We start from the raw sequence: 12,682 nt of genomic DNA, 5'->3' as shown, positions 1-12,682 counted from the left end.
ACAGGATTACAATTGGAGCGCCCCTCATCATTCACGGTTGCTGGTTTCATACACCAATGCATCTTGCTTACGCACTAAACCTAAGCCGACCGAGGACTAAACCCGAGCAAACGCTATCTCCGCCGGTGGCTGAATATATCTGCAACGCTAGAACCTTGTCCAGGTGACGGCAGCTATTATCGCTTTAGCTATTAAGGAATAGCACACGCCTGTAAACCTTATTCTCAACCTTATGACGCTGGTGACGCCATAATAAGCTCGACTTTGAACCTTACATACATTTGTTTGCCAGTACAAGCGGTATACAACGATTTCTTTCCTCCCCTTCAAATTTATGTGCTAGCTTCACGACATGCAGTTTGCCTGAAATAGGCTCTGGACATTCCATTAGCGAATCGCGGTGTACAATTCGACGACCACGAAGTTATTGAGCAGACAATAGATTCCTACCGCACCTTGCTACCATACAGACCATACAGATAACATTTAGAATGAATTCCCCACTTCATTTAGAAAGAAGAGGATCAGTCCGAGTTCCGAAAGGACCATCACATGACTAATTCGCTCGTGAAATATCCAAATTCTGTAACTGTTTCCTGTTCTGACTATTCGACTATAGATATCGTAGGTGTAACATGTAGTCCCTAACCTGGAGATTGGTCGTAGCTGCAGTGTAAGAAACCTTCGAGCAAGCATATCGCGATCAGGGGTACGGAAAGTCAGAAGCGCTTGGACCGGGCACAACCCCATGAGGTGGCAGATCTGGCCGAAGACATTCTTTCTAGAGTTATATCACCGCTCCAGTTACTGGTTGTTCTCCATATTTTTATTATTAGTCACTTGAAATCCATAGTTGGCATAGTACCGCGGTGCCGGAGTGCATCTCTAACCATAATCCGTTAAAAATTGTCAATCGATCGACTAACTGTCATTACAGCGCGATAACCCCGCTTAAGTCCGCCACAGTGCTATAAGACCTTGCATCTCGTTCTACACTCAAGTCCATTTCTGCTAAAAGCTGCTCACAATAGTACGCAGTGCCTATTTCAAGAATATCCAGCTTGTTCTTCCACGTCTGATTCGCTGACCCACATCCACGCTTATCTTAACCCCAATAGAAGAGCACCGAGTAATTATCATAGGCTCTTGTTTCAACTCGCCATGGATGAGAAAGAAATGCTAGAAACGATCCCACAATCTCCTTTTACGAAGGAAGCTGACCGAGCCAGCTTCCAGTGGAAAGCCAAGGATTGTGATGTCGAAATCGCAGTGGCAAGTACCGATGACAAAAAGCAATCGTCTCAACAAGAAAAGGATGTGAATATCATAGACTGGTCTGGCCCAGATGATCCCGAAATGGCCGTGAATTGGCCCGCAAAAAGGAAATGGGTAATCATCCTTCTGCTCTCTACGTTAACGCTTCTTACGTACGTTGCCTCTGATTTCTCCCTCCACGAATGTAGTTCTTCGATTGACCATGTTATTAGCCCGTTTGCCTCGTCCATGTTTGCCCCGGGTATATTCCTGGTCATGGAGGAATTCCACTCTACGAACGTGGATCTCGCGTCCTTCGTTGTCTCTGTTTATCTCCTAGGTTATGCATTTGGCCCACTCATAATCGCGCCATTAAGTGAGTTGTATGGAAGACTGCCCGTATACCATATCGCAACCATCTTATTTATTGTTTTCAATGTCGCTTGTGCGAGATCAGTCAATCTCTCGATGCTCATTGTGTTCCGCTTCCTGGCAGGGCTTGCAGGCTCATGTCCCCTAACGGTTGGTCCAGGAAGTATAGCGGATTGTTTCAAGCAGGAGGAGCGTGGAAAGGTCATGGCTATTTGGACATTGCCGGTCTTGCTTGGACCAACAATCGGACCGGTGGCAGGAGGCTATTTATCTGAATCTCTAGGCTGGCGATGGGACTTTTGGTTCCTAATAATAGTAGTGAGTAAAACGATGATTTCATGCCTAGTTATTTGAGGACTTAACGAGAAATTAACCATTATATAGACCAGCGTCATCTTCATTTTAACCCTCATTTTCCAACGAGAGACATATCCGCCAATCATCCTAAAGCGGAGGGTCCGCCGTCTACGCAAATTAACAGACAATCAGGCTCTACGATCAGCCCTACAATCTGGAAAATCTCCAAAAGAATTATTCCTAACGTCTATCGTGCGGCCGACAAAAATGCTACTTTTCTCACCGATCATACTATGCCTCTCCATATACACCGCCGTAAATTATGGCTTTCTATACCTGCTATTTACAACCATGACAGAAGTTTTCGAGGACCAGTATGGCATCAGCGCAAGCAACGTCGGTCTAACGTATTTAGGGATCGGCGTTGGCCAATTCAGCGGGCTCATCGCTTTCGGCGCGGTCTCAGACTTGATGCTGAAAAGAAAGGCTAAGGATGGCGATCTGAAACCAGAATATCGCCTTATACCTCTTCTCGTAGGTGGTTTCTTGGTACCCATTGGTTTACTATTGTATGGCTGGACAGCCGAGTACAAAGCTCACTGGATTGTGCCGATCTTAGGCACGGTGTTCGTCGGCATGGGTATGATAACCATCTTTGTGCCCGTGGGTACGTATCTAGTCGACGCGTTCACTGCCTATGCGGCAAGCGCGACGGCTGCAAATACCGTTTTGAGGAGCCTTGGCGGGGCTTTTCTTCCACTGTGTGGAACGAGGATGTATGATGCTTTAGGACTGGGTTGGGGTAATACTTTGCTTGCGTTTATAGCACTTGGGTTGATTCCCGTGATTTGGATTTTTCTTAGGTATGGGGAAAAGATTAGAACACATCCTAGATTCCGGCTGGACCTTTAGTATAGCGATAACGGATCAATCTTCATGTATAGATCAGCTAGAATGCTATGCATTAGGATGGAGGATAGAAGGATATTACTCACCAGACAAAGTCGTGAGATGTTAGATTTCGAGTCTGATACTATGGAGAATGTGAGAAGCATAACAGCCAAATTGGTAGAAGCGAAACCGACTGAGACTGGAGGTCGACTAAACGGCATCTCCGAACAAGCTATCGGCGAATACTCCCAACGACAGTGCAGCACTAGCGCTTTAGAGTTGGGGAACATATCGTCTCCTCTGATATGACCAATCGACGCTCACGGCAAGTCCAACTATTTCATAACCGGATGGGAAACTCGCAATGAATTCTACCTTGGCTGGATTTATAATTAAGTTTGCCAAGCACGGTCTTACGAAGACGGAGTACTGTATCTGGAGAGGAACTTCAACACCCAAAAACAAAGTCCGATTTTTTCGGAGATTACAACAAAGGAGTACAGCGGTTTATAGACAACTGCCCTCTCCAAGAAGCGAAGGGCAAACTCACAGGCTGGGGAGTGGAGGACGAATGAATGACTCCGATAGAGGGACAAAGAGCCGAGGAGAAGCAAGATATAACCGAGACCACTAGATGACACTCACTGGTTGGTCATAATCCTGGACACGATATCGCCTACACGGCGATATCGCCAGAGCAAAATTCCTGGCGATAATATAGGCGATACGATATATGATATTGACCTTGAATATCGTATCGTATAGCCGAGATTCCACGTGATTATCATGACGGTAAATAAAGCGCCTTGAGAGGGAAAGACTAAGTAATTAGTCAATTAAGTGCAAGCCAAAGTCTCCTGTAGAGATATTTTGTGGGGTACAGAGATCATATTTAATATACTCTGCTGAACCCTCTTGCCAAACCCTACACCCTAAGCATGCTAGCGCTACTGCAACCTGCTTACGCGCTAAGCTTCCGTGGCCACGGACCCGTTCGATAAGAGATCGCATCAAATCCACAGTCGCTTATTTCCGCAGGCGATGCTAATCTTCAGTCATAGCAATTGAAATTGAGTACAGGGCCTGAATGTCGCGGAGTGCGTTGCTTACACCCATATGGTTTGCCTGACGACGACTTATGGAAGTCCTGACACTTCCTCAGTTTCTCATTGCCCACGAAGCTATTCCTGTTTACTCGGTCAGATAAAAAAACGGGGATAGATAGAAACGTTTCGTCCGCCACTCGGGCTGGGGTCGTCGTAAACTTCTCGGAACGAGCCAGCGAGCTGCGGCCCAGTCCTAAGCGTCCAGACCTTGTCCGGATGTATGTAGGGCTGTCACGCGCATCCCTAGAGCCGACTATCAGAATGGAACAGCGGATAATTGTGGCATTCGAACAATTTGACTGTCTAGTAGTATGATACCGAGTATGGATCCTTTAGATCGAGTGGTTAGATTTAGAGTTTCGCAACTAAGCAAACCCAGCAGTCTCGATCAAGGTGCTAATAATTTTATAATTTTGCGATAGGCTTCTCAGAAGGTGGATACATAGCCGTTTGAAGCCCAATTGAGTGGTCAATATAGTCAGTAGTATCGTAGGATCGTCCTCTTTCCTTAGTCCTGGGCTCCAAACCAAAAACGACTGAGCAAAAGCCCCTTCAAGGTCACGAGAGTCGTATCTGGGTATACTGCGGATACGGATACGGATATGAATAAGAAAAATTGGCGTGGATATTATTTGTGCCTATTCCTATTTAATATCTTGCCAGAAATACATTCTTGAGGTTGGTTTGAGGAAAAGCGACCGCGTGAGTACAAAACCCTGGGATAAGCAGTATTCAGGGGCAGTTTCTCCAGCAATGCGGGTGCAAATTAATGCCGCTCCGATCCGATCAGTCAGCAATATGTTCAGTCAAGGGCAAATAAATGCTCTACATTGCTTTGAATGACACAAGGTCCGCTCGCTTTCTGCCTACTAATTTTTGATCTCACCCAATGGGTCGCTTGGTGAAACTTATCGGAACAGGCATAGGCCTGACGACAGAGGCTATCAAATCGCGCCAGTCTCAGGCCTCGCCAGTGACCGCCACCAGCAGAAGTGCCTCCGACAACGTGCCACAGTACAGCGATGATCGTACACAGTCCGTGGACCTGCCAACATACTCCGCAGACCTGCCAGGCGACGACCGCGACGACCGCGACGACCGCGACGACCACGACGACACTCAGGACTCGGAAGAACACGAGGAGGCCCGCGACGAGGATGATTGGGACCTGGACGATGCCGTCGAAGAGTACACAGAGTCGCGGGCCTCGGAGGATCAGGAACCGCAGGTCGACACCGATGAGATATTTCGAACATTCATGGCCGCGATCCCGCCACTTATGGAATCAGCCGCCCTCACAAAGTTGCCATGTCCCGTCATTATTCCGCAGCGAAGACCGCGTAACAAGTCTCGTGGTTTCATTCGCGCCTATGCTCCGGTCCTCGAGGGCTGCGGCATAGACCAAGCGATGTTCATGAACTTTCTCAAGAGTTTTCATAAGGCAAGCAAGGTAAGTTCTAGAATTTAGTTTCACATGAGTTGTGTAATGCTAGTTCTTCGTGTCTACAGATATTCTTATTTCTATGTTCAAGTCCTCATCAGCTAATACAAACTCTGCAGTCCTCCCCTTCTCTCGACGTGATCAACCTTGCAGCTTTCGCTGCAGGCTTCGCCCCATCGGCGGCGGCCAAGGGTGCCTCCATTGCTGTGCAGGTTGCCATTGGTTTTGCCTAGGAGATCCAAACGAGACAAAGGTTAGTGTTGTTTGTAGTCCGTCCCTTGTTGATGATATAAGGGGTTCCGTTCATACACTCACACGCTTCACAGGACCAACTCTTTCCTGGACAAGACGAACAACGAGTTCTTTAAGCCACGCGGTCTCTTCTGTCTGATCATGACGTACAAGCCTGACCAATCTACGCCGCATGAAATTGTTGACATCTCTCAAACAGTTCGGCAGACTCTTGCGCCTGCTTCGTCCACGGCCAAAGAACATCTCAAGCACATTCGTCTGTCGAGCGGTAAAACTTACGGCGAGGTCGAATTGCCTGAGTCTGCACCCCTCATCTTCCCCGCCCTTGACAGTCTTGCCAGCGACAATGGGCAAGGCCATAACAAGCTCAAGCGGAGTCAAAAGTTTATTGCAGACTATTTTGACAGACGCGCGCAAGCAACTTATGTACGTTGTATGAAATCTGATTCATGTTCTCCAACATCGAAACTGACATGATTAAGTCGTCCAGGCTGCGCAAAACCCCGGCTCATCCCTGGCCGTGCCCATCGATTCGCAGTTTGCGTCTCGCTACAGCGATCCTAACCACCCTGCCAATAGCGGTTCTCTGATCGCGCTTGTGACAGGAGGCAAGGGCGATCCCAGGAGATGGAGACGGGAGCGACGTGCCCGCCGAAGGGGGCAAGATCCGTCTACTCTGCCGGTCGCTCCCCGGGAGGGCCCGATCAAGCGGATGTTGAAGCAGGTGAGGCACCGGAATGATTGCGTAGCTCCAGGCCATTTTGACTTATATTTATTTTAGGATATCTTGTACCTCATGATTGTGAATCTCCCAACGGACGATGAGATGGAGGCATCTAAGGTGAAGATGAACAATCTTATGGCCGCAGAATAGTGTCCCGAATGGCTTTATGAAAGACGACAGGAAAGGGAGACTTGGGAGGCAGGGAGTAATGATTTTTGTTTGTAATATACTGTTTTCGGTGGTAAAAATGAATTGCAGCGCAGGTTTCTAGATCCAGTCAAAAGCAGCGGATAATCAAGACTCGGATACTGGTCCCGCCGATCGATCTCCTGTCGAACACGAAAATCCGCTGGGATACAATTTCGTCTACATTGAGTATGTTACGTACTTCAAGAAGAGGTCCGGAGGGGAGGTCTAATACCTCGAACAGGCTTACCCGAGACCCCAGTTTCTTATCCCTATACTATTCGCAGCAATTACCGACAATTCCTACGTTAATAGTTCGGCATTGGCATTTTGCCAGTTCGTCTTGAACGCCGCTCAGGTTATTCCCACAACTGGGAGAGAAAGAGCCATCGGTGTTGGTGTTCTAACAGCCGTGGCTGTCACAGCCGCTCTAAGTACGAAGTGGTCGTTCAAGGTGTCCAACGTCCTTTGGTTTTTTAAAGTCGTGACACTTCTGTTCGTTTCCATTTCCGGCCTTGTTGTCTTGGGTGGCCATACTCGCGTTAAGGATCCTCTGGCTAACTTTAAGAACTCGTGGGAAGGAACTACCGGCGACGCTCAGGCTATCGCGAATGCTATTATCAAAGCATCCTTCAGTTACGGAGGGCTCAATACGTGTTCAACGTCGTGGGTGAATACAAAAAACAACTGAAGATCTATACCGCTACTTCGTTCCCGGGACCATGGTTTTGATTTTTGTCCTTTACATCTTGGTCGTCGCCACTTTGTTCACTGGAGGGCGCAGTGCTGAGGAAATTACGAGTGGAAACAACTTGGCAGCTGGCCTTTTCTTCAAGAATACCTTTGGCACTGAGAAATCAGTCAATGATTTGGATTCACTAGTGGCACTCAGTGCCGCAACACTGATTTGCATCTGCTCTGCAAAACTCGTTCGCCAAATCATTTCTATCCAGCTATATAACTGCCGTGCCCGCCACGACTAAACAGCTGTTCATGAATCATCAACTCTACCAAACTACATGACATTACCAACATGGGTTTCAAAGACAATCTCCTTGGGCCTTTGCCACCCGGCAACGGACTGTACACCAGGCAAAGTCTTTCCACGGACAAAGATGCTTCTCGCACGCCGACTAACCCGTAGTCTCCCCACCCGTCATATAATCCTGAAGACCTCATCACCCCTCTTACAAACCTGATCTAGATCAGCCCTCTGCGCAACAGCTTCCGTCTGTTGATCAATGTATTTGTCACCTGAAGCTGCTGACGGCCCGCGCAAATCTCCAGGAGGACATCAGTACATCAGAATCTCTGTTTGGACTCTCGGATTCCCTTACGGAGAGGCTGTCAGATCGAAACAAACAAGAGGTGTTGCCGAAGATTCGCGAGAAGCGATGGCAAGTATATGTCTTTAGAGCAGTGGAGAGATGCAGGGTTTTGTGGGAGAGGGTCTGCCATCATCAAGCTGGATGCTCTGACAGGAGGACCTGAGCTCGCACGGGCACTTTGATTTGATCACGGAGAAAGGAAAAGTTATCAACTGGGGCCCTGATCGAGCCCCTCCATTAGGTACTATCTGCTCCTGCGACGGCCGTTCAAGTATTAACGAAATACCAAATGTCCTGATGGTCTTGCATTCTTCCATGCAGAACCCTCGCGCCTTCTTTGAAGATTGCATTCGCCAGGAAAAGATGGACGTGTGGGCTACAGGTCTACCGTGGGCGCTGATTAATACTTGCATCGACAACAGCTCTTCGACTATGTTGCCACCGACGAATCAAGGTCCAATTTTGAACAAATGACGGGCTTCGCTTTGGACAATCTTCACGACCCATCAACTGCGAAGGTATCTTGCCCGAGAGGCCATCCGATCGATTGCCCCTAGACTGATGCTTTCCTTGACGACCCAAAGAGACCCTTCGAGCATGGCAGAGGCTACGTGGATAGATCATTTACGACGACGTGCGCGCAGTGCAATTTCACCACCAACCACGAAATTTTGAAATTACAAAAGTTCCGACGCGATCTTCAAGCTCTTCTCAAAGATGATGTTCCTATGCCGGGAACAAGTCTTTCTCAGGAGGGAAGGCCGGACAAGGCGCTGAACCCTGACCTCAGGCGACATGAAATGTTCTTCCCCAATCGGATCATCATTGGCGGATTGAAGACACTGCTCATCAATGCTACCGACAACATTCAAGTGGGAAAGTCGACAGTAACGAATATTCGCGATGCCTTTGACAGAGCAATCAGAGACGCATCCCTTGTCTGAAAGGCGAATGGCACCACCATTTCCAGTACTCTCCTGCCGAAGGAGAAGATTGCGATTCGACGAATGTTGTCCAGATAATGGGAAAACTGGTCGCCATTTGCACTCGATATTGTTGGCGCCGTCAATTCGAGCGAAGAGATGGAAGTTGTCGAGCGTGTAACGCGACGAGGAGACATGTTAGTTAAAGTAGGAGCTCAATAACAGTCGCCTAAGACTTGTGTTTCAGTTATCCTGAAGCCGAGGGCGAACAGCCGTCTAAATATATATCCCAAGAGTATACTAGTATGGTACCTTGGTCTAAGCCACCAGATCAGCGTAATTCTAGCTCAGGGCCTGATTCTTTTTTTAAATGGGCCCTCCATTTTCTTTTTTAAATGGGAGCTCCATTTAGGGTGGCGCCATTTTTTCTTCTAATGGAGGTCCCATTTAGATCCGGGTCAGAGAGCGCTTTAAAAAGGGAGCTCCATTTTTAAAATGGAGCTCAGGATGGTGGTGTTTCGGTAGGTTTCACTAGCGTAAATGGAGTTGAAATGGAGGTCTGACCTCCAGTAGCTTTTTGTATAGGAAAAGGCTGACCTCCATTTCAACTCCATTTACGCTAGTAAAATGGGAGCTCCATTTAACGTTACCTGATTCTTTTTGGGTATAATGGGAATACTATTAGAAGGGGTGATTCTTTTTGGGTATAATGGGAGTACCATTAGAAGGGGTGATTCTTTTTAGGCTTCTCTTCCCGCGAGTACTGTTGTACAATATGACCCACCACCACCCTGTTGAGTCATACACTGAACGAGAGCATCTCAGGGAGGGCTATGACAATAGTCATATAACGAAAATATTGTCTGTTTTAAACCTGGAAAAATCACTAACATTTGTTGGTCGCGATTCGAAGCATAATTCTGTAGCCAAGTTTCGCAATCACGAGAGCGTGATTTCCTCCAAAGCTAAATGGGTTTAATCGCCTAACTGCTGAGCCGCAGTATCGCCAGAACGACGGCCTTTGCCACAACGTCTGAGAGTCGCGCATTACGCAGGCTATAGGTATGGGATGGCATGTATATTTTGCGGCTCATGGCTTATATATCACAATACCCTTGAACAATCCGACACCGTCAGACCGACGAGCATTCGCTGATAGTTGCTGGCCACTTTCGTCCCATCAAAATTTGTATCATCGTGATGGTGTTGATCATGATTTCCAGGCCAGCAATCGCGCGGTGGCAAAACAAACAGTACAACACGATCCCTTCGACTAGAGTATGTAGAGGACATGTGTCAACTAATTTCTTGTGCTTCTTTTTTAGGGGCTGCCATCTTTAATCACAGTTGCCGATATTGAGCGCCTTTCCCCGATTGTTGTTTTAATTCTGACTCTCATTTCGCCCAGATTGCCAGCGGGATCCGTACCCAGTACAGTATTCCCTTAATGACGAATAGTTAATGGCCGTAGGCAGCTCTTATTGTTGAAATCCATGGAAGCAAGCATACGCGTAATTCTTATTCTTTCTCTCACGTCATTTAAATAACGGAGAGAATCAGCCTCTTCTAGTTGAGACGGACGTCGATCATCATCCAGCCCAGCATCTGCCATTAAAGTTAGCCTTGTAAAATTGCGAGCTTATCCGATCAGCCCGACTACCTTCTCTCAGAGTCCGCACACACGCAAAATATGTCCTCGCGGTGGCCAAATCCAGATCGGTTGGCGGTTCCGACGGCTGTGGGGGCAAAACTAGCAGTACCGAGTCTCGAAGTCGGGGCAGTAGTCCCTGTGGACAATAATTATTGTGTTCGGCTGGCCAAACGAGTACAAGAAACGTAAGCAGTTGGCTTTTTTCCATTCATGCCCCTGACGGAGGGAACTGGTATAACCCTAGCCCACTCCCAGTTTGTTTGATACCCAACGACGGAATTCTGCCAGACAAGTTCTACCGATTCCGTTACTTACAACAAGTAAGCTAGATGCCGTAAAGTAATTCCGGCTTTAGAAAAGAACGAATTCCCATCTATTAGTCTATTAGAAGTGCTGCCAACCACTTTGAAGTTCCTAAGTCAACTCTCATCGATAGAATGGTTGGAGCAAATCGCGTACACAGTCTCACGAAACCTATCAGATCCTCTCGAAACGCGGAAGAAAAGATACTAGTACGATGGATTACGCGTCTTACAGCGACAGGTTACCCTGCAACACCGACGTTGTTGAAAGGAATGGCTGAAGAGAAAGTAGCAACCTCCGACAAGATTACAGCCTGGTTTGACGTGTTTCAAGTACGACTCCAAGAACAGACGTACGAACCCGGCGATATATATAATACGGATGAGACAGGATTTGCAGTTGGCGACACTCAACATACGCGTATAATTGTCGATTCTACTCAGAAATCGACGGTAGCCGTCGGCGCCCTACCACCAACGGTTATTTTTAAGGCCCAGATTACCCATTCAGCATGGATTCCGCAGAATACGCCTCCCGAATGGCGATTCTCAACAAGTACTAGCGGCTGGACATCTAATAGCCACGGTTATGAATGGTTACGGAAAGTACTTGAGTCAGAGTTATGCAAGAAGTCTAAAAATCGGCCACTGTCAGGACTGCGTGTAGGCGACACGCAGAGACCACGGCAATCCTGTCTTAGGCGTCGGCGGTCGTGAGGTTATCGTAGCGTTAATCGCAAAAATGAAGTTCTAATCGTAAAGTGATCGTATAGTGTGCTATAAAATCGTATAGTAATCGTATTCCTCATTAGGAAGGTAGGGTTATAACAGGAAACTTTTCTCCTCTGAAATATCATCGATACCGGAGACGTAAAAAGCGACGTAGACCATCATCGCGATGAGGATGATGATGGCCCATGAGTTTGATTGAGTGGCCTCAGGGGGGAGGAAGTGGAATGCGATGTTGAGAACGAGCGCGGCAGCCATGCCCCATATAGTGCAGAGGAGAATGCGACGACGACCAACGATGTCGATGAGCACAAACGCGAGAATTGTGAAGGCCATATTCGTTTCAGCGACAATGAGCAAGACGGCGGTGGGCTTATTGAAGCCAATAACTTGGAAAATGATGGCGGAGAAGTACATAAGGGAATTAAACCCACAGAGCTGCTGGATACCCTGTAACCCACAAGCAACAATCCATGCACGGAAATGCCCGGGAACTAGATAGAGCTCCTTGAGGGTCTTCCTGAACCGACGATAAGTAGACCAATTAGGATGCTCCTCGCTGTTGTATAACTCCAGCAACTTGACCTTCCTGACGACTACGTCTTTGTCGACTTCACCATTACTCGTACGATAGATCCACTTTCTGACTACACGGCGCGCCCTTTTGATCTGACCTCGGCGGACAAGATATCGCGGAGTCTCCGGCATATAAATGAACATGACCATCTGAACGCCGGCAGGGATAATACCAAGCCCAACAAGCACACGCCAGCCGTTTCGCGTACTCTCGAGACCAGCACCAATAGCGTAAGCAACGACCTGGCCACCGGTGATGGCAAGCACATTAAGTATTACCAGACGGCCGCGGAAGCGAGAGGGAGCCGTACAGTTGCGCTATAAGAGATGCGATACCCACACCCCAGCCCATGAAAAAACGGCCGACTATCATTGTCCAAACCGTGAATTCGGTGAGTGCGCCAGCCTGAATGCCGGCACCCGACGATAAAGAGAGTGTTTGCGCCGAAAGTGACCCACTTCCGGCCCCAGATATCAGCGAGAGTGCCAGCAATGATGCCACCGAGCAAAGCCCCGAGAGACGATAAACGAAGTTACTGAGTTCAATCTCAGTTCTGCATGAGCGGCTCTTAGCTCACGCTAGCGCCAAGGTGCCAAGCTGACCCTAACCCTTCCCATCCAATGTGCTCGCGGCGGGCCATTGCCGGGCG

The 12,682-nt window shown here is 48.0% G+C and overlaps 4 protein-coding genes across 4 annotated transcripts; 3 read left to right on the top strand and 1 right to left on the bottom strand.

Moving 5' to 3' along the window:
- Positions 1-1,161: 1,161 nt before the first annotated feature.
- POJ06DRAFT_277382 (major facilitator superfamily domain-containing protein) lies at positions 1,162-2,842 on the top strand (the record flags this gene model as incomplete). The annotated part of the gene is made up of 3 exons (XM_056189714.1): positions 1,162-1,427; positions 1,488-1,944; positions 2,011-2,842. 3 exons carry the CDS (start codon positions 1,162-1,164, stop codon positions 2,833-2,835), a joined length of 1,548 nt encoding a protein of 515 aa, XP_056041559.1. The 3' UTR covers positions 2,836-2,842.
- A 1,967-nt stretch (positions 2,843-4,809) lies between these two features.
- Positions 4,810-6,438, top strand: POJ06DRAFT_282836 (uncharacterized protein; the record flags this gene model as incomplete). The annotated part of the gene is made up of 7 exons (XM_056190064.1): positions 4,810-4,926; positions 5,065-5,370; positions 5,463-5,573; positions 5,595-5,614; positions 5,688-6,039; positions 6,104-6,257; positions 6,395-6,438. 7 exons carry the CDS (start codon positions 4,810-4,812, stop codon positions 6,436-6,438), a joined length of 1,104 nt encoding a protein of 367 aa, XP_056041558.1.
- Positions 6,439-7,465: 1,027 nt separating this feature from the next.
- POJ06DRAFT_258557 (uncharacterized protein) lies at positions 7,466-9,042 on the top strand. Its single transcript, XM_056188278.1, has 5 exons — positions 7,466-7,663; positions 7,696-7,972; positions 8,005-8,285; positions 8,306-8,369; positions 8,409-9,042. Exons 1-5 carry the CDS (start codon positions 7,557-7,559, stop codon positions 8,793-8,795), a joined length of 1,116 nt encoding a protein of 371 aa, XP_056041557.1. The 5' UTR covers positions 7,466-7,556; the 3' UTR covers positions 8,796-9,042.
- Positions 9,043-11,542: 2,500 nt separating this feature from the next.
- POJ06DRAFT_258554 (general substrate transporter) lies at positions 11,543-12,305 on the bottom strand. Its single transcript, XM_056188277.1, has one exon. It carries the CDS (start codon positions 12,180-12,182, stop codon positions 11,550-11,552), a length of 633 nt encoding a protein of 210 aa, XP_056041556.1. The 5' UTR covers positions 12,183-12,305; the 3' UTR covers positions 11,543-11,549.
- Between the last annotated feature and the right edge of the window lie 377 nt (positions 12,306-12,682).

The sequence above is a fragment of the Lipomyces tetrasporus genome (genome assembly GCF_029532465.1).
Source record: "Lipomyces tetrasporus strain NRRL Y-64009 chromosome Unknown POJ06scaffold_9, whole genome shotgun sequence".
Lineage (NCBI taxonomy): Eukaryota > Fungi > Ascomycota > Lipomycetes > Lipomycetales > Lipomycetaceae > Lipomyces > Lipomyces tetrasporus.
This window is presented reverse-complemented; position numbering and strand designations above follow the sequence as displayed.

Bases quoted from the DNA above. Each gene is read 5' to 3' on its own strand.
- POJ06DRAFT_258557 (XM_056188278.1), top strand. From the start codon at position 7,557: ATGGGTTTCAAAGACAATCTCCTTGGGCCTTTGCCACCCGGCAACGGA. The intron at 7,664-7,695 runs GTAGTCTCCCCA...ATAATCCTGAAG, and splicing joins TCTCGCACGCCGACTAACCC to ACCTCATCACCCCTCTTACA. The intron at 8,370-8,408 runs GTATCTTGCCCG...GATTGCCCCTAG, and splicing joins ACGACCCATCAACTGCGAAG to ACTGATGCTTTCCTTGACGA.
- POJ06DRAFT_258554 (XM_056188277.1), bottom strand. From the start codon at position 12,182: ATGGTCATGTTCATTTATATGCCGGAGACTCCGCGATATCTTGTCCGC.